We start from the raw sequence: 25908 nt of genomic DNA on the forward strand, positions 1-25908 counted from the left end.
CCACTGTATATTGAAAAACGTTACCCAAAATTCTTCCTAGCAGTACTATTATTTTCTTTTTATGAGTTTCATTTACATACATAATGTGTAAGTCATCTAGATTCCAGAGAAAAATGCAAAAGAACTCTAACCCTACTGACAAAGTAAAAGGCCTGTTTCAGACAAACAGTTGCATGGATGACTCTCAAGGTATTAATTTTATCTTAAAATGTCTTCAAAATAGTAATCTCTTTATTATCTAAAACGGTATATCCATCAAATTCTGGTTTTACTTCCACTCCTGTAGTTAAGATAGCTTTGGGCCCTGTACTGCAAAGTGGTGAGCATTCCATTCCTGTGTTGCTCAATCCTTCATAGAAACCCACTCCAGAACATCCATGAAACCTTTCACAGAGAAAAAGGGAAGCAGAATAGCTCCCCACCATCAGCCTGCCCCTTCTTTCCACTTACTAGAACAACCACATTGAACACTTTTTTCTGGCCTTTTCATCGTGCATCTCAGCACAAAGAGTTTGGTAAGAAGCTACCTGCTGATCACAGTAACTCTTCTCCCTTTTATTACCCTCTCCCTAGGCCCTCTAGCCAACAGGCTTAAATACGGTAAGAGCAGACACTTTTCTGATATCTGCATTGACAGGAAAATACAGAATTACAAGTTTTTCTTTTTGTGAATGACAGTTTTGAAAGCAAACTGACTGTAATCTTAGTCTTGCCAAGTGACTTCCCCTCCTAACGTTCCAGTATCTGTGTCAGTAGTATACTCTATCATGAGCTCACACTTGATGAAGTGTGAAGCAGAAGCTCCCAAAGAAAAGTGAAGTTGTTCCTTTTCCAAACAGCCAAGAACGTAAATCCATAGCATTAACCTCTGCCAGAACATGAAGGGGAAGGAGAGGATAAACTGGAAGGAACTGAGAGTTTCCCAGCACTCACAGTAAACTACCTAGGATTACTGTGAAAACCTCCAACTGTTCTTCACATAAATGTATGCCATAGAACATACTGCAAGCTCTCCACAGTACACTGTCTATTTATTGACAAATCAATGTTAGGCTTCTTTAATAATGGATTTAGGGATAAATCCCTCCCCTGGCCACCTAGCTCACTGTGTGAGTATTGTACCATTTCTTCACCGATAATGAATTTTATCAAGCAAACGTACCTCCCTTTGTGTTTGTGTAATTCTGTGGTCAAAAAAATTAATATAAATAATATGGGGAAAACAAAAAAGGTTAGAAAGTGAAAAAGATTTTCCGTTTCTAAATTTCAAATCTAAGCTATTTTACTTACTGTCCAGGGAAATCTTCTGTCTTTGCAGACATCTGGGATGTTGAGCGGCTCCATCGTATTCTTGACATACTGAGCATACATATAATTTATTTTGTTTGTATCATAGTCCCTGAAGGATACAACATTATTAAGATGTGCTTAATATGAAAATGGGTAATTTCATTCTGCAAAGCAGGTAATTTTAATACCTTTCCTGTATGAGGAAAGGATGTTGCCAACAGATATATAATGGAGCGGAGTTCAGCTCCTGTATCCTAATCCAGCTGTCATCACAGAACTGCAGAGTGCTTTGCTTTATAAGCTTCACCATTTCTTTACTATTCAACAATGGTAATACTGAACACCAAAATTAAGAAATAAAGAAAGCAGTACAGTTTATGCAGATGAAGCATAAAAAATAAACAACTGGGCTTATATTGAAAAAACAGAACTTTTTGAAAACAAACTCCGTTTACAAATCTGACACATTTGAAAAATCATACTGGATAAAATTCACATATTCTTTAACTCAAGTGCAGCAGGTAACATTTGTGAATATTCTCCTTCTAAGTTAATTTAAATATTATTCTAAAAATAAGGGCACAATTTGTTGCATGAGGATTCTGTTACTGAAATAGAACTCCTTATTCCAAATCAGGATGTAAAATATCTTTACAGAATCAATCATCTACTTTTTTTAGCCATGATGTTTTTAGTTAAGGCATTTAAATTCTTTTGGACCCTTTGCCTGCTTTGGAAGAGGACATACATCCTAATAATAAACATATTCCCATCGAGTTCCTGTAGTTTCCCTCTGACATTAGATTTTACTTTAGTTATCCTCCTGGTGTAAAGCTGTTCACATGGCTGTAGGAAGGGAATTATTCTTTCATTAGTTCACAAACTTGGTTATACAAGGCAATGCCACACAATTCTGAAAACCAATCTGATTTGGGGTTTGGGTCCTTGATTACAAAATAAGCCTGGAATTTTATTATGTAAAACAATACTTCCCATTTAATCCATGTCATTATATTTCTGCAACTGCCCAAAATCCTACCCTTCAAGCACAGTTCTAACTCCAGTGGTTGACTCACAGTACAGTCTTTGGCATACAATTGTGCTGTCTCATGAACAAGACTCAGATATGCAATTAAGCCTCCAAGATTCTTTCCCTTTCAGTTATGAGGAATTATTTACTCATGGCCCATGCAAGCATTAATTACATTTTGAGTCCATTAACTAGTAACTATGAAAGGGATAACAAACAGGAAGGGTAAATTCTCTTTACCATTCTCATAGTGTTGAAGAGGAAGTAAACAGGAAGTTTCTCTTTCAAGCTGTGATCTTACTAGCCTGTTGTATCTCTGTACTTTCTGATTGTATGTTGTATAAAATCGTAATACAGCTCAAAAGCTGCTCACATTTTGGACATAATTTTCTTATACATGGAATTAAATTTAATCTAGCAAATGCTCACTACAAAAAAAGATCAAAGGAGTACAGAAATCTCAGTTTTCTCTTTGCACACTGTATCTATAGTAGAGCATTTTATATACAACTGTGTCTTACTCTTTTGACAACTGGTTTTGATGACAGAGAAAGGTAATGGAGACAATACAGAGGTCCAGACTAAGCTCGGAAACTATTTAATGTGAGTATTTTAATTCAACTGTTTCTAATTCTTTCCCTTCCCCACAGTTGAACTTCTTAATAGTTTCTCGAAGATGACTTAAAGTTAGAACTTTAGGACTTTATTCTTCATTTAATCGGTTCTATCCTTTGAGTCAGCTTCCCTATCTATGAAATAAGAATAATAATTAAAATAATGTATTACAATAATAAATAGGATTAGTATCTACTAATGTGGATGTCTACTCTAAAATGTATTTATATACACAGATTTCTTACAGATCACTTTTAGAGCAGCCCACCAACTTAGACCTTTACTTGTCACATTTTGTAGTTTTCCCTAGCTTTGCCTTGCAATACAGCTATTTACTTAGATATGACAAAGTGAAGAGATCAGGTCCCTACTCTCCTATTCTGCTCAGTGTGACTTAAGGCAATAGAGTTTATCTATGTACATCTCAGGGCTCTATAAAAATAGCAGTAATACAGGGTAACCAGTGGTAATAAGTTCTGTTATGAAAAAAAAAAAAATAAAAAAATAAAAGCATAGTTTCTTCAACATTCTCCTGGGATGAACAAACAAACAAAGTTTGAATTTATTGTTTTACCTCTTCATATTTTCAGCTGAATCTTCTAATTCCTCAGATTCCATGTGAAACACACTAGAAAATGAATCCTGGAATACCAAGAGGATATTTTAATATATGGGTGTGCAAGATTGTCATAAATTAGAATAGTACTTTTCATTAGAATTTTGTTGCAGTTATCAAAACCTATTCTGTAAAAGACATGTAAAATTACTAACTTCATTTCACACCTTGCAGCAAGCATACAGGATCCTACCACAAAAATATTTTTTGATACAACTCTGACTATCATCTTAAATCTGGACTGATCACTCTAAGAAGAAATGCCAGTATGTAGATGTGCCAAATTTATCTGTCAGCACAGAACTTATTTATTTTAACATTCATCCAATTCTAGATCTGCTCTGCTTGGACAGGCGAGGACATCAGAACCTTTTAAACATATTGACTGATCTCTGTGTTGCTTTTCACACACCTTTTTTTAACAGCTGAGACACCTAAATGCAGAGAGAAAATAGATTATCTCTGTACTAAAGAGTCAAACTACAGACTGCAAATTCCATGCTGGAGTTTATCTAACTTGAAAGAACAGTGTGAATATGTGAATGTAAAAATAATGTAAATGTTCTGTATTCTTGTGTGCAGGAGTGACTCTTCTAAATAGAGTGAGAGGTGATCACAAGTGCTGTTTGTTCTGTGCTACAGAACCTGGAAATGCTCCTCAATTCCAGATCTTAGCATGCCCGTATCTATAGCGAGTGGCAAAGGTAAAACTAGCAATGCCAGTACAAGACTGAGGCATGCAAAATAATATCCTGCTCCTTGTTCTGCAGCCTATTTTCAAGAGGAAGGAAATACAGGTGGGCAGATTGCAAAGGAGTTTGTGCTTTGCTTTGGCAAGCCAGGGTCTTAGGACAGGCCAAGATTCTGTTTAGGTACTCCTCTCATGCATAGATTCATAAAAAATGCTGTCAAAACTGATTCTGCACAGGAAGCAAAGGCCACATTGTTTATCTCCCAGCCTTTTCCTTTTTTCCATCCTACAATGGTAGCCAAGAAAATGAGTTATGGAAGAGTTCAACATTCAAGATTTATGCCATGAAGAGAGCTTATAGCCATAGTTTACTAACTGGCAATGCAAAATGGATGCATAAAATGGCAGTCTGGCCTATACAAAGACTGAAGCCTCCAAAGTCAACACCTAACCTGAGTAGATGCCTTCAAAGAGAAGACAGAGGATGAAAAGGCAACTGAACGTAATATGGGTTTGAAATACTATTGAATCAGAATGGAGGGAAGCCCACACTGCTCCCAGGGCATAACCACTTCAGACAAAAAACGTACTCACAGTGCAATCTTCATCCACTATGAAGATGGTACACCTCTGCACTTGCATGAAGGATATTATAGTGGCAGTTATCTTCTTCAAAATTACTTCCAAAGACTGCTGTTCTTCAAAAATCAGGCTGGCAAGATCAAGAAGTACCTGGGGAAAAGGCCTTTTTTTTTAAATTGCAATTTAAACAATAATTACCATTACCACTGTCTTTGATTCTTCTCCTTTTCCCTGAATCAAGGAAGTCAACATGTATGTCTCTGACCAAAATTAAGTTTTGGGTCTCACGCAGACTGCAAGTTAACAGTAAATAAGAGCCAGTTTGACATTTTTGATGGAAGAAATAAATAACATAGTTAGCTATCTGATGTTTTCAGTCAGAAAGACAGAATAGGTTTAGGCATTAGCAGTTAATCACATGAAACCTGAGAAAACCAGACAACACAGTGTTAATTATACTTGGAAAACCTAATAGTTTACTATGGCTTATGTGTGCATTCTAAAACCAGTGATATTTACATTTCTTAAGACTTTTGAACACAGTTACTATCTGATGTAATTCTCACAGCTCCTAATGAATTCTTTTGGTGAAAACATTTAGAGACAGTCTGCTGTATTTCAGCACTGCTGCTGAAGGACGTAGCTGCTTAGATGTGCTCGTATTATATTCCTTTTTTCCTCACAAGAAGCATGAAGATAATTTGAAAAGATTATCCAAATTTGTACCAATTTATAAACATTGATAGTCACTTGGAAACCTAGGCCTACCAGAAAGTTTTTAAAACAATTGCTGCCTAGTTGTTTCTCCAAAACCTTTTCATACCATATATGGCAGACATATTCACCCGTAAACACCATGGCATTAATAGCCCATCAGTTATAAAGATAGATGCAAAATACAGTTACATTAATCAGAAGGAAATTCAGTTCTCCATCTGATCATTACTAAAAATTTGGTTAGTGACTATTTACAGTTGTAGTAGACTAAAGAAATCACAGAATCACAGAATCACTAAGGCTGGAAAAGACCTTTAAGATCATCAGGTCCACCCTGTGACCTAACATGACCACACTGGATAGACCGTGGCACTAAGTGCCACATCCAGCCTTTCCTTGAACACATGTAGGGACGGTGCCTCCTCCACTTCCCTGGGAAGTCCATTCCAATGTCTAATCACCCTCTCCATGAGGAAGTACTTCCTAATATCCAACCTAAACCTCCTCTGGAGCAGCTTGAGGCTATGGCCTCTTGTCTTGTTGCTAGTTGCCTGGGAAAAGAGCCCAGCCCCCACCTGACTACAGCCTCCCTTCAGGCAGTTGAAGAGAGTGATAAGGTCCCCCCTGAGTCTCCTCTTCTCCAGGCTAAACAACCTCAGCTCCCTCAGCCTATCCCTATAAGCCTTTCCCTCTAGTCCCTTCACCAGCCTTGCTGCTCTCCTCTGGACCTGCTCCAGCACCTCAGTATCCTTCTTGAAGTGAGAGACCCAGAACTGTACACAGTACTCGAGGTGAGGCCTCACCAGGGCTGTGTACAGGGGGAGAATTACATCCTTACTCCTGCTGGCCACACCATTCCTGATACAAGCCAGGATGCCATTGGCCTTCCAGGCCACCTGGGCACACTGCTGGCTCATGTTCAACCAGTCGTCAATCAGTACTCCAAGGTCCCAATGTGTATAACCTCTACCATTCTGCAGGAATAATTCTTTCTGAAATTTTTTGAGTATGCACACGTCTGGTTGTATAATATATGCAGTAAGACACAGGATAACTTCAGGCAATATGGAGTATATTGACTTGGAATTAATTTTCTGACATATAGCTTTACCTTCTTCCCCTAGATGGTCCACTTCTCACAGCCCACGCTGGAATGTGCTCAGCTACTTGTCAGTGCAGTTAGAGCTTTATCAGAGATACACAGCATGCAATTAGAGTAATTAAAAATAGCCAAGGAACAAATACCATATGAGAAGTATCAGGAGCAGGCACTGATTACAAGCTAACCATCGTAATTTCTGTATTCTTGGGACAAACTTGTTGACCATACCTGATTCCGCCTGTTCTCAAGCAAAGATGTCTCATACAGCTGAGCATTGTGAAGAACAATTCCACAAAATGCCAAATATGCAGCAAAATCCTGAGGACAAATTAACATCAAAACCTCATGAACATAATGTCTTGCAGCATCTTAACTCTATTGAAAGATAAGCTACTGCAATATTTTGTTTTCACCTTGAAGTATTAACTGATATTTTAATGTGATTTTTGGCAACCACACATTCAGAGTTGGTTGGGTTTTTTCAGTTACTCATAATTTGTTACTTCCTCAAGAATCTCTTCTCCCTTTTATAAACTCATTATCTTCACAAGCTTAGCCTGGTAAAAGTAGGATTGGTATAAGAAGCAGTTCAGAGTAATCAACTCATTTTGCAGCAAAGCAGATTTTATTCAGAAAAACTGAGCACAGACAATCAGCCTCTCTCATTTTGGGAAATTCAGTCTCTTGGAAAGTGGAAATAAAGTTCTGCTAACATTGCAAAAACACTTTTTTTCCCCCCCCACTTTGGGAATGGGATTAATTCTGATATCCTGCAGACATTCAGTATGCAATTTGTTTTACAGGGGAAATTTTCAAAGGGGAGGGATGAATTCTGATTTTCTTATTGGTGAAAGTTAAGTCAACTTCTTCAGCCTCAGTGCTACCTGTTTTTTGCTCTACCAATCTGAATGTGAAGTCTGCAAAGGTTTGGAAAGCAATGGCAGTGTGAGAATTAGGAGTCAGGGTACTGTGTGCTCTATTGATTATCTCATATATTGTTCATAATTTATCCACAGCTTTTTCTGTCCTGCAATTGCTATATTGCAGTATATAGTAATACAGTATTTAAAAGTAAGAGAAGTAATACACTATTAAAAAATTAATCACTACACAATTTTTAATGTTTAGAATACGTTTGTTGGGGATGCCAGGTGAATTAGAACCAATTAATAAAAGAATATGTCTATTAAAAGTTACAAAACGGCAAGTCAGTAGAGTAAGCCTTCATTTCAGAGATGTATGAGAGATACCGTTCTGATCCAGAAATTAAACAATTTCACATCCACATTTCTCATGGCCTCATAAAGGAAGAAATCTGCTCTATTACCAGGAATTTTTACTTTTTCTGATGTATTTAAGTTTTTGTAACTTTATAATTTTTTATCAGTGTGACAAGTAATAACATATCCATCCCCCATTCCCTTATGAGCATAGAAAAGATGTATGTACAGCTTTTATACCTTTTCATCTTGTTCAGTGAAAGTGCCACCAATTCCAGATTTCTTATTGATTGCTTGAGCCACACCAACAACCTAGTGTATTAAAAATGGAGTAATTAGACAATTTTTAGGAGTCTGTAATTGGATCCTATTTCAAGATATATTTATAGAAGATAAATTATCATTCCAGGTATTCATTTGGTTGACCTTTGGATAGCAGAAGATAAATTTAAGCTTGTTTTTTTTCCTAATTTATTCATATTACAAATAGCTGAGCATAAGCCTGAAATATGCACAAAAATAACTGACATGAGTCCTGGTTGCTCTTATGAAGAGGGGTTGATTTGATGTAAAAATTGATTCTATGCACTGGAACAACCATCTCCCAGATAGACAACAACAATTCATGCTTCTGCAGTCAGAAGCCAGACCACACAACAGCTCTGTGTAAAGTAGAAATGTAGCCTGCTAGCTCTGACAAAATTTGCAAAGCATAACCTCGTTACCAGATATAGAGTTGGGCCACAGTGATCTTTTTGCACTTTGTATCTCTCTGAATCTAACCAGATTAATTTACATCTGCTGAAACATAGTATGCAAAGGTTGTGTTCCTGCCAGACTCAAGTTTGTTACTCAATCAGTAGATTTTTAAAGGTAGGCATTTGCTAAGACCACATTAGAATCATAGAATCATAGAATGGTTTGGGTTGGAAGGGACCTTAAAGATCATCAGGTTCCAACCCCCCTGCATGGGCAGGGACACCTTCCACTAGAACAGGCTGCTCAGAGCCCCATCCAACCTAGCCTTAAACGCTTCCAGGGACGGAGCTTCCACAACTTCTCTGGGCAGCCTGTTCCAGTGTCTCACCACCCTCACGCTAAATTTCCTCCTGATCTCTAACCTAAATCACTCTTCTTTCAGTTTAAAACCATTACTCCTTGTCCTCTCACTACAAGCCCTTGTGACAAGCCCCTCTCCAGCTTTTCTGTAGGCCCCCTTCAGGTACTGGAATGCCACTATAAGGTCCCCCTGGAGCCTTCTCTTCTCTAGGCTGAACAACCCCAACTCCCTCAGCCTGTGCTCATAAGAGAGGTGCTCCTGCCCTCGGGTCATTTTCGTGGCCCTGCTCTGGACACGTTCCAACAGGTCCACATCTTTCTTGTGTTGGGAGCTCCAGAGCTGGACACAGTATTCCAAGTGAGGTCTCACCAGGGCAGAGTAGAGGGGCAGAATCACCTCTCTTGATCTGCTGACCACACTTCTGATACAGCCCAGGCTGCAGTTGGCCCTCTGGGCTGCAGTTGCACATTGGTGCAATTAAACCAGCACTAAGAAGAGATATTTTGTTATGCTTCAGCTGGAAGTTAGACTGTCCTTCTTGCTCACCATTGTTTACTATTTTCCCTATAGAGCAGCTCAAGAGGTAGGGAAGAATCCTGGTTTACACATAAACAAGCTAAACAAAGTAATGAAAGTCATTCACAGGTTCTGCAGGACATCTGCGATGGACCTAAGAACAAAGCCCATATGCCCTGATCAACATTAAAAGCTTCACATTAAGTAGTTATTTCTGCTTTTCCATGAACTACGTAGTAGGATCACCAGCCAAGAGGTTTCATAAATTCAGGCTGCCCCCATAAGTAAATCGGTGCACAGATAGTAACAAGGAGGGTTTACATAAACTAGAAAAAAAAAACTACTATGATTTATGAAATAAAGACATCAACAGACCAGCTCCATTTACTTTGTTGGCTTGTCTCCTTTTGCATTTAAGTGGAAGAAAATGGAATCTGTGTAAAAAACAACCAAGCCAGATTACATGTCTAGTTTTATTCTTACAACGTTCTGTCTAAATTATGTTCAATTTCAGATTATGCTTTTTTTAGTATAGAAATAATCTGTTCTAATATTTTATTTCAAGTTTCTGGACATAATTCCATTAATTGGGAGATTAAAACATGACTTCTTACAAAATAGACAACGGTCCCTTTGAGGACAGTCAATTAAAGTTCAAGCTACTGGTGCTTTTGTAACTTTCTACATAGAGGATAGCCAATAAACATGATTTCTCAATACAGGATGTTGGTTTAGATTAATAAATAAATAAATAGATAGATAAATAGATAAATAGATAAATAAATAAATAAGATGTGAGAGAACAACACAGCAGATTAAGCATGATGCTATTGTTATTGCCAGTCTTTGTGGAGTTCAGTTCTGTATGCTGGTAAGAGCATCCCAGGAAACCAATCTGCACTCCAAACACGAGAACTCCTTACAAATATTGAAGTGAAATTCAGATTTTTGCTTAGTACTGATTCCAGTTTGTAATGGAGGCTCTGTGACATCTGGGGACAAATGAAACTGTGTGGTTACTTTGGACTTACTCTTACATACTCAACATAGATGTCTTCTCTGGAAACAAGAGAATTTAAAGAGACCTTCATACAAGTCAGTATGAAGAGAAAGTGAGCATTTCTTAAAAAAAATAATTCACTGGGATAGTGTTTCTGTACATTCCCCACTGCAATTATTTGATCTGTATACTGGCAGGGATCATTTTGTCCTGTAAACTAGTTTTAAAATTCTTCTGGATTCTGTTCTTATCCTTCTACTTCCATGCTTCTAGTCTTTTGAGTCATAAATTAACTATGTAATTTTGCAGCACACTACAACTGGAAGGCTTTCAGAAGGAGAGATGGGTTAATTTCAGTTGAGATACTTCTGACTTTCACTGTCGATAAGGTGAAAATAGGAAGGGTTTTTAACTCAAATACTTTGTCATTCCATTAAAAAAGGTTATTTATTTTTATTATTACACTACACATGACCAATGCACACTCTTGTTCTCTATTAAACCAAATTGTTTCTTTAATAAATGTTTTTCTCTTATGCATAAACATTTGCTAGATTATAGGATTTCAAGGCCCTAGTCTTTCCCTAACACAATGCAGTATGTTTCCACTCCTTTTGAAACTGTGCTTAAAAAAAATGGAGGAAGTACAGTCTCCTTGATTTGTGAAGTAAAACATATTCTGACTGTTAGTGAGTAATGACAGATGTCTGTAAATTGGTATGAAGAGCAGGAGCTATAAGGTGGTGAACCCAGCGCTGTTTATCAGGATGTATGAGAAAGGTACCAAAGTAGATGACCTTCTGAGCAGAGTGCCAAGGGGAGGGTGGGGACAATTACATCTGAAGCGTTGCTTATGTTCGTACCCAGAAATTAAGCCCACTGTTTATGGTATCAAGCTGAAAAGCCACTTAGAACATCTGGAATGGATCTAGGTTAAGGCAGAGCTTCAAGAGAGGAGTTGTGCCAGAGCAAAAGGTAGGAGAGGGAGGCTGGAAACTGGGAGGAGCTTGAAGTCACTCACTAAATCCCTGCACTCCCCTACAGTTAGACTGCTCACATGTTTAAGTGGCTGGATCTCATCTTCTTCTAAACTCAATAAATCTGCTGTGTAGTAAACTTGGAGGCTAGAATGTGTGAGCACAGATGAAGCCTGCCTAGCTGAGTACAATAACATGAAAGAGTATGTGGTAAGAAGCCTTGAAGTATATGCAACGCTTTTGATTTTTTGCAGATTTTTTGGCACACAACAAATGTCTGACAAATCTGCAAATAACTTCCTTTTGAGATCCAAGTAGTGTAAAACCAGTGCAATGTGTTAATGATGGTATTTTTTTCTTGCTTTTTTGGGATACACAGTATCAGAAGAAAACTGTGTGGCGTGCATGTTTAAAAAGTTGTGTTTTAACTGTTAATCATTAAATTTGTAAATGCTAAACTGATGAAAGGCAGTTTTATTTTTGTATTGGAAAAGAAGACAATTTACTGTCTCTCAGCCTAGCATTCCCAAAATACTGATGTTACAAATAAGGTCATTGTTCTGCATCATGAATCACTGCCAATTGTGGGCTCAAAAATGTCTGTCTTAAGTAAAGCTGAACTGTCAGCTCCATTCCATACAACGCAGTTTTTCCCATAGTCAGCTTCTCATTTACTTCAGTGAGGAATATTCCTTGTCCAGTGAACTTTCATACTGTAACAATAATGTACAACTAGTCTTAAGTACTTCTATAGCAGATTTTGAATAGTAAGCAAATCCTTTAACCAGTCAGTAAGCTTTTATGTTAACCTACATGTGCAGACACTAATGGTTAGGCCTTTTCTCATACCACTGTCTTCTGTGGGTATTTATTTCTTTTATTATTTTTTTTCCAGTTTTGATCCAGCATGAGCTAAGACAACTTTAATAAGGCCAGCAGCTTTCAAAGGCATCCAAAATGTGAGTACTTTGATCTTGTGTGAACACATCCCCTCTTTGAAAAGAAAGTCTGTGTATTTAAAAAAGCTATATGAAAACAGTAAAAGGACCATATTAATATAGCAAGAAGACTATTTAGGCTCCCTTTATTAGCACTGCAGGTTTCTGTTACATTAACAAAGGCACATGTTCCAAGAGAAATGGTCATTTTTAGATCTTTGTTAAAGTCTTTCAAGAAAAGCTTTTAACTGAAGAGGGAGGGAGTAACAAGGAGAATAAACCTGCTAAAACTTCATGGTTGTCTTGATACTGACAAAAATTTTGTGCAGATGCAAACCTATTGCTGTTGTTGTACCAGTGGCATTCTAAGCTTTTAGAGACAACCTTGTAGTATGTGCTTTTTTTTTTTCATATAAAATAAACAGTTTTAGGAATTAAACTGGTCCAAATCCTGACCTCATTTATATCCATACAAATTTCAGTGAACTTCACTCAATTCTGCAGAATGTGGTGTAGAGACAGTAATGAGAAAAACCTCACATACTATTTAGCCATTGGAATCTTGCCTGCAACCAGGTAATTAGGAGAAGATGTAGGAAACTCAAGAGGATCTGTTCCTGTTACTAAAGTAATTATGTCATTAGGACAAAAGTAAATCATGTGGTAGCATTTTGGGCCGTGGAGAATTTATGTCCGCATTTTAGAGAATACTAAGCACAGTATGAAACACAAATCCTCATTTTTAAAGGTTTCTATAAACAAATCTGAAATCTGTGATCTCTAGCTGGGAGTTAGGTTCACACCAGCAGAAAAACAGAATCACAGGTGACTAACTCACCTGTATATAGCTCAGCTATACAGAAAACTTATTCAGGTACATTAAAAGTGTGAAATCTTTGTGGTGATAAACAAGACACATCTGAGATAAAGCTAATACTCTGTAAAGCTTTGAGAGAACTGTAAAAAAATGACAGTCCACTCAAACACTTGCTCATGAAAGCAGTGTTCCAATCTAACACAAAAGTGGGTTTTAAGTTACTTAGGCACAATCTTTTATATGTCTTTAATTCTCCACCAGGCAGGCACCAAGTGAACTTTTTTGCAAGTTGAGTCCTGTAGCAATAAACCAAAGATATATATGTTTGGTTTCTTGCCACTCTCCTACTATGCCTACAGAATTCTCCTGTATGTGTCTTGGTCACCCGAGATAAAACTAGTAGGAAAGACAGGGGTTAAAAACAGCTATGAAAGGCATGACCACTAGAAAAGGTCAAGCTAGTACTCGGGACTGAAGAAAACCAAGATTAAGGGAGAGGAAAGACTGAAGTAATCAGTATCTGCTTATACTTTGATACCTCTGAGATGATGGCCTAATTCCTGAAGTAACCAGTAGTGACCAGGTAGATGGGATTATGGAACAAGGTATATCTAACTACTCATGCAGCTCCTAACCAGAGCCTACTTCCAGGTTTGCTGTATTGAAAGCTCTTGAGGGGTGGGCAGGAAGGAACAAGGTATATGTAAAGGATCTTGTTGGTCCAGCTTTCTTTAAAATCAACTGGAAAATTTCTCCTTGGATCAGAAACCAAGTACTTATTTTCCATTGAGATCAGATAAAATAGATATGCACCACGAAGACAAAAAGCAGTTTCGATTATGGAATTGTTCTCTTATTATCTGTCCCAAAAAGCAGGAAAAACCCCTCCAACAATTACTGAGTCAATATCCATACCTGTTTTAACACATGTGAACACAGATTTCCTAATTGTATTCTTGCAACATAGGTCATCTTCCAGTGCTGCAACTTGTTCTGTAACCTTTCTTCTTGATCTGTACCAGTTTTCCCTGGTTTTAATAAAGCCTGATTCACGTTACAAGGAGATTTTTTCCAATTATCAGAGAGCTTCTCTTGCAACAGCTGACTCCTGCCTCTAAAAGTAGCAGGATACTTAGAGTATTTCCCTGTAGATGATGACTAATTACTTCAGTGCTGATGACTGTGCTCTGCATTTTGTCTGGATTGTTTCATGCTGCAATTTTTTGTGCATTAAGATTGTGAAAGCTCTTCCAGCTCTACAGGCAGCTACTGCCTTTTGTAGTTGGTTCTTATTTTAGCTGACTTTAAGATATAATTAATATAATTCTGCTTCCTAAGAAGATACTTTTTTAAATTTACTTTGCTGGCACCTGAAGAAAAATGACATTAAACCAAAAATGGTAACAGGATTTAAAATAATGGTATAATTTTAAAATAATGGTATAGTTTCAAAGATGGCACCATATCCTCCTGAAACCAGACTAAGTGGTTTTAGCCTTAGTTCACTCTGCTGGTCTTGTAGAGGTTTGATTCAGGCTTTATAATATTATCCTGCAGAGACAGAACTGTATTTACAGACTTCCATTTTTAATCAACAAAACTTTCAGATCCATCATTCATGCCAGCAGCAGTCTGCATGATTTCCAGCAGTCTTGCTACTATAACACATCTCAGAGTAAGCTGAAAATCCTCCCAAGAAGCAAACTACTGATCACCATAATCCTGCAGCAAGACTGCTACTGGAACTTGAGTTAGTTTGTTTAAAGTTAGCTTGGCTAGATCTACACTATACAGCAGTGACTACCATGTAATAAACCTGGAATGTTCTCTGTGGGAGAAAATAACTGGGCTTGCTAACAAGAACATGCCTGGTCACATTTTACACGATAAAATTCAAGAGGATATTTTCAAAGGCTATTATAAATAGAGCAGCACCCCTGATTAGTTTTCTTTCCCTTGTCTCCTGTCAGTGGAAAGCTCTTCCCAACAACAAACTAAACAATTGGAGTGAGCATTGCCAGAATAAAACATTTCCCTAGCCAATTAGTAGGAAGTTCAGTTTTTCATTCTCAGAGCCTTGGAGAAGGTCTCAGTTAATTCAGCTAAAAGTTCCCATGTGATAAAATCCTACAGATTTTAGTAGAAATGAAACTGAAATAGAATTTTATGGAAATTATTTTGCAGGGCTGAAAGACAGAAATGCAGAAATAACAGAAAATAATGTCACTCCTGTAGATGTCCTGTGGCAACTGAGATAACTCTGGTCTCAAAGACCATCCATTCTACAGAAATTTGAAACCAGTACTGAGTCTTCTATCAGTTCTGGGCAACTCCACAGGTTGTTTTAAGCAAAGGACTTCCATTCCCTATTAATTTCTGTCAGATTTTCTCCAAATGACTGTTTACAAATGTCTACAAAACCAGATGGAAAAATCTGAGCTGCTAATTATTTGCAACAACTTCTGGAGTCCTTTTTCTGGATCTCCAAATCCAAGAGCAAACACAATTAAAAGAAAGTGCCACTGCATTTACTGACTTTATTACAGGAAGACAAATCAGTACAGTATGAAGCTTCTGAAAAACTAAAGGTTTAAGGACACACCAGGAATGAAAAGCTGCTTTTTTGAGCTACATAATGCTGACCTGCCACAACCTGACGTGTTCTGCCAGTATTGGTAAAACCCTGGTTTCTGTAAAAGCCCTGTAGCACTGAAATGGTTGGTGTTTAGCTACAGCTAAAGCCTGTGGCCAGCAATACCAGTTTCTTCTTGCAAAAGAAATAACCACGCCAACTCTGTGGTACCAGCTGGCTAATACTAACTTTTCACTGGTGGATTTTTTACTACTGAGGATAAAAATTCAATTTGGTTGGAAGGCTTTGATGTGTTCTCTGATACACACAGATAATCCAAATAGCAAGTCTTAACATACTGATGACAACAGAACTGTACAGAGTTACATGCTCTTACAGAAGAATCACCAGAAGAGAAAATCTTTCAGGATCAAAATGGAATCTTTGCTATGGCTTTACATTCACCTTATGACAAATTTAAATACAGGAATAGATTATTAACTGATTTGATTTAGAACTATTTTGTTTTTCTTTTTAAGTAGAACACAGTTCAATATACCCAAGGCCTTTCTTCCTCCTTGTCTTCTTGAATGGTGATAATCAGCAAATGATAGAGCCTGGCATGCCAGGAAGCATCATGTGGCAATACTTTTGTCATATGATGGGAGGGAAAGAATTTCTGTTTAGTTATTAGAAATTGTGCAGCAGGGGGCTACAGATGTCAGAACTTCGTCCAAAGCCCTGAAGGCAGATGCAAAGCTTGGTCAGTTTGCATTTGTAATTGCATAGTAAAATGAGAACTCTGCATCAAGCAAGCATCTGTGATCTGACCTTAAAGGACAAATCAGCAGAATTTTCTGCATCTGAAAGGCAATGTTTCTGTGGCATTTCTCTCAACAAGAATAGGTCGAGGAGAGCATAGAGAAAGTCCTTTTACTATTAAGTGAACATAATTCCATTCTTCGTGCACATCTGTGCAGAGGTAAAGTCCCCTTATTGCACTGCTTTTTTCCCTGTTACTAGTTCCTGGGTCCTTTTTATGAGCTCTTCTTTGAATCAAATGGTTTTCTTTTCATCTATGGAAATTCTTACTAGCTGTTATTTTTAAGTGAGACTTTGGTTTCTCACATGCCTCATGGAAATATAGGCAAATGTGAAAAACATCTACTGGAAAAATCTCCATACTTCAGCAGGCCCAGAGGATTTAATAATCAGCATGAGATTTTCTTCCGCTCAATTACTGACTCTTTTGTTTAAAAAAAGTAGTACTAATACTAAGCAAGCAAACAGAAACCCCCAGTTGGTTCTCTTTCTCAGTGTTTATTTTTGGACATCTTCCAGAACTGTCTTTTGACTGTGGTTGCTGACATCCCGGGCTAAAGCAGCATTCACTAGCCTCAATATTATTAGAGGGGCTCTGGGGACAGTATTCTGGTTTTGTTGTTTTGGGTGTTTTGTTTTCTTTTTTTTAAAGCAGAAAAGCAGCAGAATGCAAATGGCAAATTAAGGACTGATTCAGAGTCCAAAATCTGTCCAGAAACATATCAGCCATGTGTTATGGTGAAAGGGACAAAAACCTTCTGGTAGAGACTTTAAAATCAGAAAAAAGTGCTTTTCTTTCCTATAAGAAATCTTATGGTTTATCCCCTTCAAATAATTGCATATGAGTAAGTGTAACACTCTCCTCCAACTTCAGGTTGGCTGAACTTTTCCAAATAAACAAATTCCTGCTTCATTTCCACTTGCTGATGCACTTAGGAGTAGAAAGCTAGCTGAAGTCACGGCCAATTGCAGGTTTATTCAGCCTGTAAGTCATGGTGTATTGGACCAACAGACTACAGCTCTTATTCCTCCCTCCACCTACCAGCAGGACCCATTGAGAAGTAAGCACTTCAAACACTCTGTGGCCAGCACAATTTAAAGCCTTGTATTAGCCTGACATGGACCACTGGTCCCTGACAGCTCTTCACACAACATCTGCTTTGCTCATCAGCTGGCCCAGGGCCAGCAATGGATGCTGCCAGTTAGAAAGGGGAAGACTTCTAAGCAGGAGTGGGAGTAGGAAAGGATCAAATGCTGTCCTTGGAAGAACTGAAAAGAATATTTTAAACCAAAAGTAGCAGTAGGTGAAGAAAGGAAATCCTGGCTGATCACCTGGGTCAGCTAGAGGAAGATTCAACAAACAAGTTAAATCAAGAGTTCAGTCAACTTCTTTAATAAATAAAAGATTCAGTGCAGTAAGAGTCAAGGTGACACATTCCATAAGAGGGATACAAGATGGAGGAGCAAGAAACAGAAGGTATGATGTCTTTAAACCAATCTAGGCAGCCTCTCTTTTTGGAGTTAGAGCTTTCTGGAACTGTAAATACTCTGAAAAACAAAGGAATTACACGAGAGAAATTCTCTACCTTAAAGCTCTGACACAGAGAGCCTTACACTTTTTGAGTATTCTAAGAACTGGTGATGTGGCTGAAGGCTACATTACATTCAGAATCAAAAAAATACAAACTTACTTTACTTACTCCCTAAGTAAAACAGTGGACCTCACTTTTTTTCCTGTTCATTGGCTTTCACTGACTTCACTGAATTCACTTTTCAACCACACAGTGCAAGAAGATATCATTAGTCCATAATAAGAATTTTCCCTACTGCAATAGCATCAGACAGGAAGAGAACTTCTGTGAGAAGTAGCATGGATGGGAAATGCACACAAGAGTTCAATGAGCAGTTTCACATTGTCCTAAATTAGAAGTGATTTAAGTTACATGACTTCTGGATGATTTCCTGAATTACATTGACACCAGGTGTTTTTCAATGTGTGATATTAAGGACTTGACATATTTCTTATTATTTATAAGCTGAGTTAACAGAATGTAAAAACCAGCCTTCTAGACAATGGTAAAACCCAGTTTGTGTCCTCTGAAGAAAACAACGTAGACACAAGCTAAGCTGAGGTACACTAACTCTTAATTGCAATCTGAGCATGCACTGAGATAGACCAGTAAGTGTGCAGAGAACTTTAGTGCTGAGACATACTTGGTACAGAAAACAGGAACAGCACTTCTATAGTTAAATCTTATATCCTACTTCTGCATCTGGGATTAAACTCTTCTTGACAATTCCCTTTGGCTTACATTACTGAACTAGATAAGATAAAATTGAAGTCAAAGCAAACATAAGCAGTCTTTTTAAAAAAGATACTGCCTACCAGCTCATAAAAATTAAAAGCATTAGCATAGCTGAAAACAGTATTACATAAAATTATCCCAATACAGCAACTTACCTCTTCCCTATGATTCTTTATTGGCATACAGAGAATACTCTGAGTCTTATACCCTGTGATCTGGTCAACTTCTGCATTGAACCTTGGATCCTGATTTTAAAAAAAGCACAAAACAAGACAAAAACCACCATGATTATTTGACTGCTTGCCTAAAGACCAGTTCTTTTTCTTCCCTGGTTTACAGGTTAATAAAAGTACAATATTTGCCTGAAATATTAAAGGTTCCATAACTAGCTAATATTTAAATAAAGTTGTTACTATCAGTGTGTTAAGACAACAACAAAAAAGTATGTGGAACATGAGTGCTTGTGGATAAATACAACTGCCAGAAAGAACCAAAAAACCCCAAATGTTAGAAGCCTTTCTTGAGGCTAGACCACCATTATCATAAATGTATACATGGAGTAACCATTCTTAGTATAGCTTTTATAATCAAGAAGAAATTACAGAAATATACTGAAAGCCATATGGCCACATAGAAACAAAGTTTCATTAATGTGGTTCATGTTTCTGCTTTTACCAGGGATTGCTTGTTGCATTTTTTCAGCTGAATAATGTTATAAAACTGATTTTTAAAAATCTTACAAAAATTAATCAGACTGTTTTTAAGGGGTGCTGTTCTTTCTCTAGTAATTGATTTCAAGTTGAGCATGATAGACCCAATTCGAGAATGAACTTTTAAACTCTAAGGACAAGTGATGTCCCACTGGAAACATGTGCTTAGCCCATGTTTATGAGGCAGCAAACAAGTGTTTGTTGAAAAGGAAACCATCTGAAATTAAACTGTTCTTTTTTTGCTTCAGAAATAAATCTACTCAGGAATGCTAATTTGGTAACATGTTCAGATTAACTGAGATAATCAAGCCAAAGCAGTAATTTTCAGCTCTGTGTGCCTTTATTAATTAGCTGATTAATAATTTAAGTTATTAATTAAATTTTCCATCATCCCTAAATTCAAACCACAAAATCAGCATACCCAAAGAGACTGGAATAAAGAAATGTCTACTCAGTGCAGGACTCCCTTCCTGTTTTGATCTGGCCTTGTATTAAATAACTGAAATCACGAAGTATCATTTCATTTGGGAGGCCTCTATACAGTTCAAACCCTCATCCTGTTCTTGTTCACTCAGCTCCTACTTTTGTGCCTCGGATATGATAAAAATTCTCCCAAGTATTTTTAGTCATAGGACTCCAGTTTTGCAGTTACAATTTAATTCATTTTGTAGTAGAAGTATCCTATATCCTTACACAAGGAGAAATGTCAACATTCAAGCATCCAAAGCTAGGAATGTAAATACAGGTGTACACGTAGCTGGTTAAGATGGGGCTGCTATTGGACTACTAATGTCAAACTTACATAATTTATTTTTATGTTAGCATTCCACTAGTATTAGTCACAGCTACATGTTTCTGTATATCCATGTATCTATAATACATGTATTATAACCAAAAAAGTGGTGCCACACTTGTATCTTGACTGGGTTCAGTCAATATAAAATGGCAATATTACAACAGCTGATAATATGGCTTTTTCTCTTTTCAAGAGTTGTCCAAGGTAAGTTTTCTTGGTTTACCTCATAGGCATTCTTGATGTTCAGAGGCTGGCCGATCGCTGCTACGTGACCCACAATGCCCTTGTTCCACTCCAGGCGAATGCAGTTATTGGAAGCTTCTTCCAGGGTGGAACCTTCTGCCACATCAAACAGCCTGCTTACAAGAAACTTCTCATTAGAGCTATCCTCACAGACCAAGAACAGGGAGTAGCGATCAGCTGCTATAAGCTCATGGATATGTAGGAAAATTTTATGGCAAAGCGCTGTGACATCTAAGTGACTAGAAATATCTTTCACAAGTTCTAACAGTCTTGAGCACTGATCCCCTGCACTGGTCTCAATTCTTGGAGATTGCAGAGGCATCTGTTCCTTCCTTTCAGAGTCGGAGAGGAAGCTCACTGCTCCTACTGAGTCCTTGACAAAAATAGGCCTTAAAGGTCTGTCAAATTCAGAAGCAGAGATTTTCCTTGCTGGCGTCCCAGAGTTGGTGGTCTCAGCACAGACAGGCTGGTGACAAGCACAGGATTCACTCTGGGACTTGGTTCCCTCCTTGCAGACAGGGATGGTATGAACTCTCTCAGAAAACCATGCATTAACCATTTCTCTGTAAAACAAAAAGAAAAATACAGTCAATGATGTAAATTAAAAATCCTCAGGAACTAATACATATTTGAAGTGACACAGCAAAGAGGATAACTTTAAACTGTTTCATACAGTGGATGTGAATGCACCTTTAGTGTATTATTTCTTAAATTTTATGCAGCACTTAGCCTAGATTAAGCAGTAATATTTTATGCCCCACAAAAAAGAAGCTATTTCTGCCTAGAGGAAATACCTGAATAGGGCAGAGGAAGAATGCTTACACTATGGCTTTCAGAATAGAGAAGATCAGAAGTTTACATGATAATTTTGTGCTTGAAAGTTCTGGTCCTTCCCATTCTTAAGATTTGGATTTCAGTGTAAGATGTATATATATATTCATATCAAGACAAAACTTTTTTGTTCTAATTCTGCTCTTCTAGGCCATTCCTAACTTTCAAAAAGATAATTTTTAACTTTAATTCTGTCAAATCACCTGCCTATTTGACGTAATTTTGACATCCTATTTTTATGTTGCTTGTTCACTATTTTTAAATTAATTTCCCCTGCTCTCTCAGAGTTAATGAAAAATGCTGTTTTGACTCAAAGCACAAAAGTTTTGCTTAAAAATTGTCAGAAAGAAACAATGAATATTTCTAATCCAACCCCCCTGAAAAGAATGACAGACTGTCTTCATGCATCTCTCCTATTTCTTTTACTTGCAAAAAAACCTCAAATACTGAATATTTCTAAGAGTTTTCCATTAATTAAAAATGTCATGCATCTCTAGTATTTAACTGTTTCTCAAATTAACTTAGCACTAGAATGCCAACCTTGTGTCCTCACTAAATACAGCATATCTTGAATTATCCATAAGCATACATATCATCAATAACGTGAGTGTAGTTTTTTGTTGTCCAAAATCTGTTGAGTTTTTGTTTTGGTTTGTTTTTTTTAATACAGGGCTTTTTATTTCATTTACTCAATGCCAAAGATTCCTCAGAGCACGTGATCTGGTCTCAGAATAAAAGGGTTTTTTTCTGAATTACATAATGTATGGGCCTACGAACAGCAAAAATCCTATTCAAAAGTCTGATCCTTTGGAAACCTTTCATAGTGGTCATGTTTTAAATTTGGGATATTTTTTATTTGCTCAGCAGACCGCAGGAATTTCGAGAGTGAAGCTGAATGAAACCATGGAAATGAGTCAGGTTAGTCAGCCACTGATTGGTCACATGCATCAGTACATGTTCAGTATGAAAAGCACTGTACATAGCCTTTTTCTCCTTATAGAACAGCTTCACCTATGTTGTAGAATGCAATACTCTAAGTGTGATTATGTATTAATTCAAAATAATGTGATTAAAATCTAAAGTCCACCAATTATTTTTATTAGAAAGTAATCCACAACAGGAAACTTATTTGTCTTCTAATAGGAAGGTTTGAAAGAGTTTTTTTGCAATCGCGTATCATTTGGAGAACTCAACTGTAGGCAAACATGCTATAAAAAATTGAATTGATTTAGGAAATAGTGGTAAAGGGAGCACCTGGGCAAAAGAAAGTAATTATGTTACTGTACCCATTCCACTTCAGTTAGAGCTACCTGGAATTTTTTTTTTTGCCCCCAAAAACAGGGATGATATTTTGATTCAGGTAAATATGACTCAGTGTAGCACTATAAAACCGAATTGTTCTGTTATTTACACCAGTGCAACTCCAAATAAGTGATTGACAGACTATTCTCTGTTTTGACTTTTGTCGGTGTACTGTGGTCATGATCATGCAAAACCTTACAACACGTGGTTGATAACATTTATAGCCCCAGTGTTCTTCAAGGCTGAGTGGTCAGTGTGGTCACACAGGCTGTCTCTGAATCACAAATCACATTTGGATGAAATTGCAATACCACTGAATGAAAAGTTGGACACAACTAAGGTAGGGGAGTTTTGCCTCCGAGTTCCACAGAGCTAGGATTTCATTCCATGTTTTTACATTTTCCATGAAGCTCCTGGAAAAGTGCTTTTTGTAGCAGTAATATACCTCAATCAACATCTATTATAAATTTCCCAGCAATCTAAAGCTAGTCCAATTACTGGAAACATGGTGCCAGAGGACACAAAGAAATTCCACTGTTATTCTGAAAGAGTTTTGGTTCATTGCTTAGCTACTTATTTTTAAAGGAAGTAAGCTCTGCTTTTTTAAGTACATTAACAAAAACTTCCAGTGATCCTTCTTTAGTACAACAGTGATATTTATTTTTTGTGGAGTTATCTCATCCAAATGAGAAATGCATGATATAATTTGCATAGGGCAATATCACATTTGCAAAAGCTGTTTCAGTGAGAATCAAAATAAGAAGCTAGCATTTGACAACATTTAGAATTTTCATTTATTAACCTAAATGAGGAAAAAAAATAAAATTTTGTGATGACAATGACCAAAAGTATCCTTAAGAAGAACAGAAAGCTTAAAATGCAAAAATCTGTAAGTAAACACAGTACAACCTCTAAAATCAGTGCTGGTAACTCTTGTCATTGTATCTCTCATATGTGAGTTCTTTTTGTTTTACTCTAATCTCCTTAAAAAAATGAAATTACCTGGAAATTTTAGCGTTTTTCTAAAGAAAATTTAGCATCTAACAGAAAAAGAACCTAAAATGCTAGCTGAGTGCATTTAAAGCCTCAGATACAGGAAGGTAGATAGAGAATAATAAATAGCTTTAAAGGAAGACTTGTGACTTGACCCAATTTCATGATTGTGTCTGCTGACTTGATTTCTAAACATCAAGGACTGGCATTAATGCAAAATAAGATTTAAAATAACCTAGTATCAGATGGAGTGTTCTTGAAACTGTCTACTTTGCCTAAGCATGTTTGAAAATGCACAGGCATGAACCTGTACTATTGCTGAGTGACAGTAATATGTAGAACAATCTAATCCACTGCTAATTTACACACAAGGAAGGAATATAAAATGTTAGGATTTCACCTAACTGTTTTACACTGAATTTACATATGTGGATGTCTGGATATAAAATACAAGACAGAGAAAGGATCAGGTACCCTTTGTGGATAACACAAAAGCTAAAGCAGAAACTTGATTTATCAGCTGAAACCTGTCATTTATTTTTTTTTATTCTGCAGTGTTGTGTAATGATGTCCCCTGGCCTTAATGCTGAAGTAGTAGTAATCAGTAAAAATAATGCATTCTCAATTCTAGTAACAATTCTCAAACTGTGGCCATGACATGCTTTCATTTTTACCTTCTTGCCTTCTTACTTTGTAAAATAAGCATTAATTTCTCTATCTTATGGAGCTTATTGAGGGATGTGGGACATAACTGTAAAATCTTTCACAAGAAAGTAATACTATTTCTTTAATCATAACTGTAAAATCTTTCACAAGAAAGTAATACTATTTCTTTAATCAGAACTGACTGCTTTTTAAGTATCTGCTATTTATGAAGCATTTTGACATTGAACAGAACTATATGTGGAGCTGCATAATTATGAGTAACATATTCACGTCCCCTTTAATGTCTCTTAGATGATGGTCCAATAACTTGCCAACATAGTGTGCAATTCTCAAAAAGCTCTGTAGGTTAACAACAACAAATCCTTAACTATACTGTTTAAGCCATAGTTTTCAACTTTAAACCATTTAGGCATTTTTATTTGAGCAACAGGAAAGCTGTTAAATTCAGCTGGAATTAGAACAGTGTTCACTGACCTTTACTGAATGCCTCTTCTAACAAGGAAACTATTTAGCTCCTTTTACTGACACAGTTATACACATGGGTGGAAGAACGAACATTTCAGATTAACTGATGTATTCTAACTCGATTTAAAATCTATCAGACAAAATCTTGACATGCATTTGCTTTTTGACACTCAATCCTATTTAACAATGCATGACAAGGAGAGTATTATTACTAACACAAATACTTTCTCAGCACAAAATTAGCTCACCAGATATCTAATACCAGATATATACTGAACCACAAGTGAGATTATGGGAAATTAGTATCAAGTGCTATGTCTGATTAAGATGTCATATTTGAAAGGACTACAGAAGAAACAAACACTTGTGACTAGTCTATTCATATGAACAGTATTCAGTAAGCCTTGGGATTGTCAAGAGCTGATTGTTAAATACAAGACCTTTGCTGTAGAAGTAAGTTTAGAAGTTGCAGGAATCTACTGAACAGGAGCAGATGCTGAGCAAGTCATCTACCCAGATAGTTAAAAGTTACATTGAGGTGACACAGTGATAGTATACTGTATCTTGCTTATCTCACACAAAGAATTCATAATAATTACTGTACCATAAAAGTACTAAGTGATGAGTAGCTTTCAGTGAAACAACCAATAACTCCCTATTTTCTCTGTTGCTTATAAATCTTTTATATATACAATGTGTAATGTTTCAGTACTTGTGTGGGCTGTTGCAATTTTACATTCAAACCAGTAGTTACTGATAACACACTTCAAGAGAGGGATTCCATCCAAACTTGCCTACTAGAGAATGCCAGCTTTCAAGTACTGGAATTCCTGTGGCCTAATCCTGCTAGTGCTGAAATCAACAATATTTCAAGCCATGCTTTTTTCTCAATTGCTTTCCTTAAAATAACCACTAGATGTCTTCAAATTTATTTCTCACATCTTGACATAATTTAGTCATAGAAATCATTTAAAGTAGTAACAACGACTTGAAAACTATTCAGTTTTAACAAATTAGTTTAAAAGTCAAAG

At 36.9% G+C, this 25908-nt stretch overlaps 1 protein-coding gene across 5 annotated transcripts in view; it reads right to left on the minus strand.

Annotated features, from left to right (window-relative positions):
• Positions 1-25908, minus strand: part of PDE5A (phosphodiesterase 5A) — a 67038-nt gene that overhangs the window by 33158 nt on the left and 7972 nt on the right. For all 5 annotated transcript variants that reach the window (XM_051616495.1, XM_051616494.1, XM_051616498.1 and 2 more), the window contains exons 2-8: positions 20601-21183; positions 19027-19116; positions 8104-8175; positions 6872-6961; positions 4837-4974; positions 3510-3577; positions 1291-1399 (exon numbers count right to left, since the gene is read on the minus strand). In XM_051616495.1, the coding sequence (XP_051472455.1) occupies positions 1291-1399; positions 3510-3577; positions 4837-4974; positions 6872-6961; positions 8104-8175; positions 19027-19116; positions 20601-21183 (1150 nt within the window). The remainder of the gene's footprint in view (positions 1-1290; positions 1400-3509; positions 3578-4836; positions 4975-6871; positions 6962-8103; positions 8176-19026; positions 19117-20600; positions 21184-25908) is intronic.

Source organism: Apus apus, chromosome 4, assembly GCF_020740795.1.
Source record: "Apus apus isolate bApuApu2 chromosome 4, bApuApu2.pri.cur, whole genome shotgun sequence".
In the NCBI taxonomy this organism is placed as follows: Eukaryota; Metazoa; Chordata; class Aves; order Apodiformes; family Apodidae; genus Apus; species Apus apus.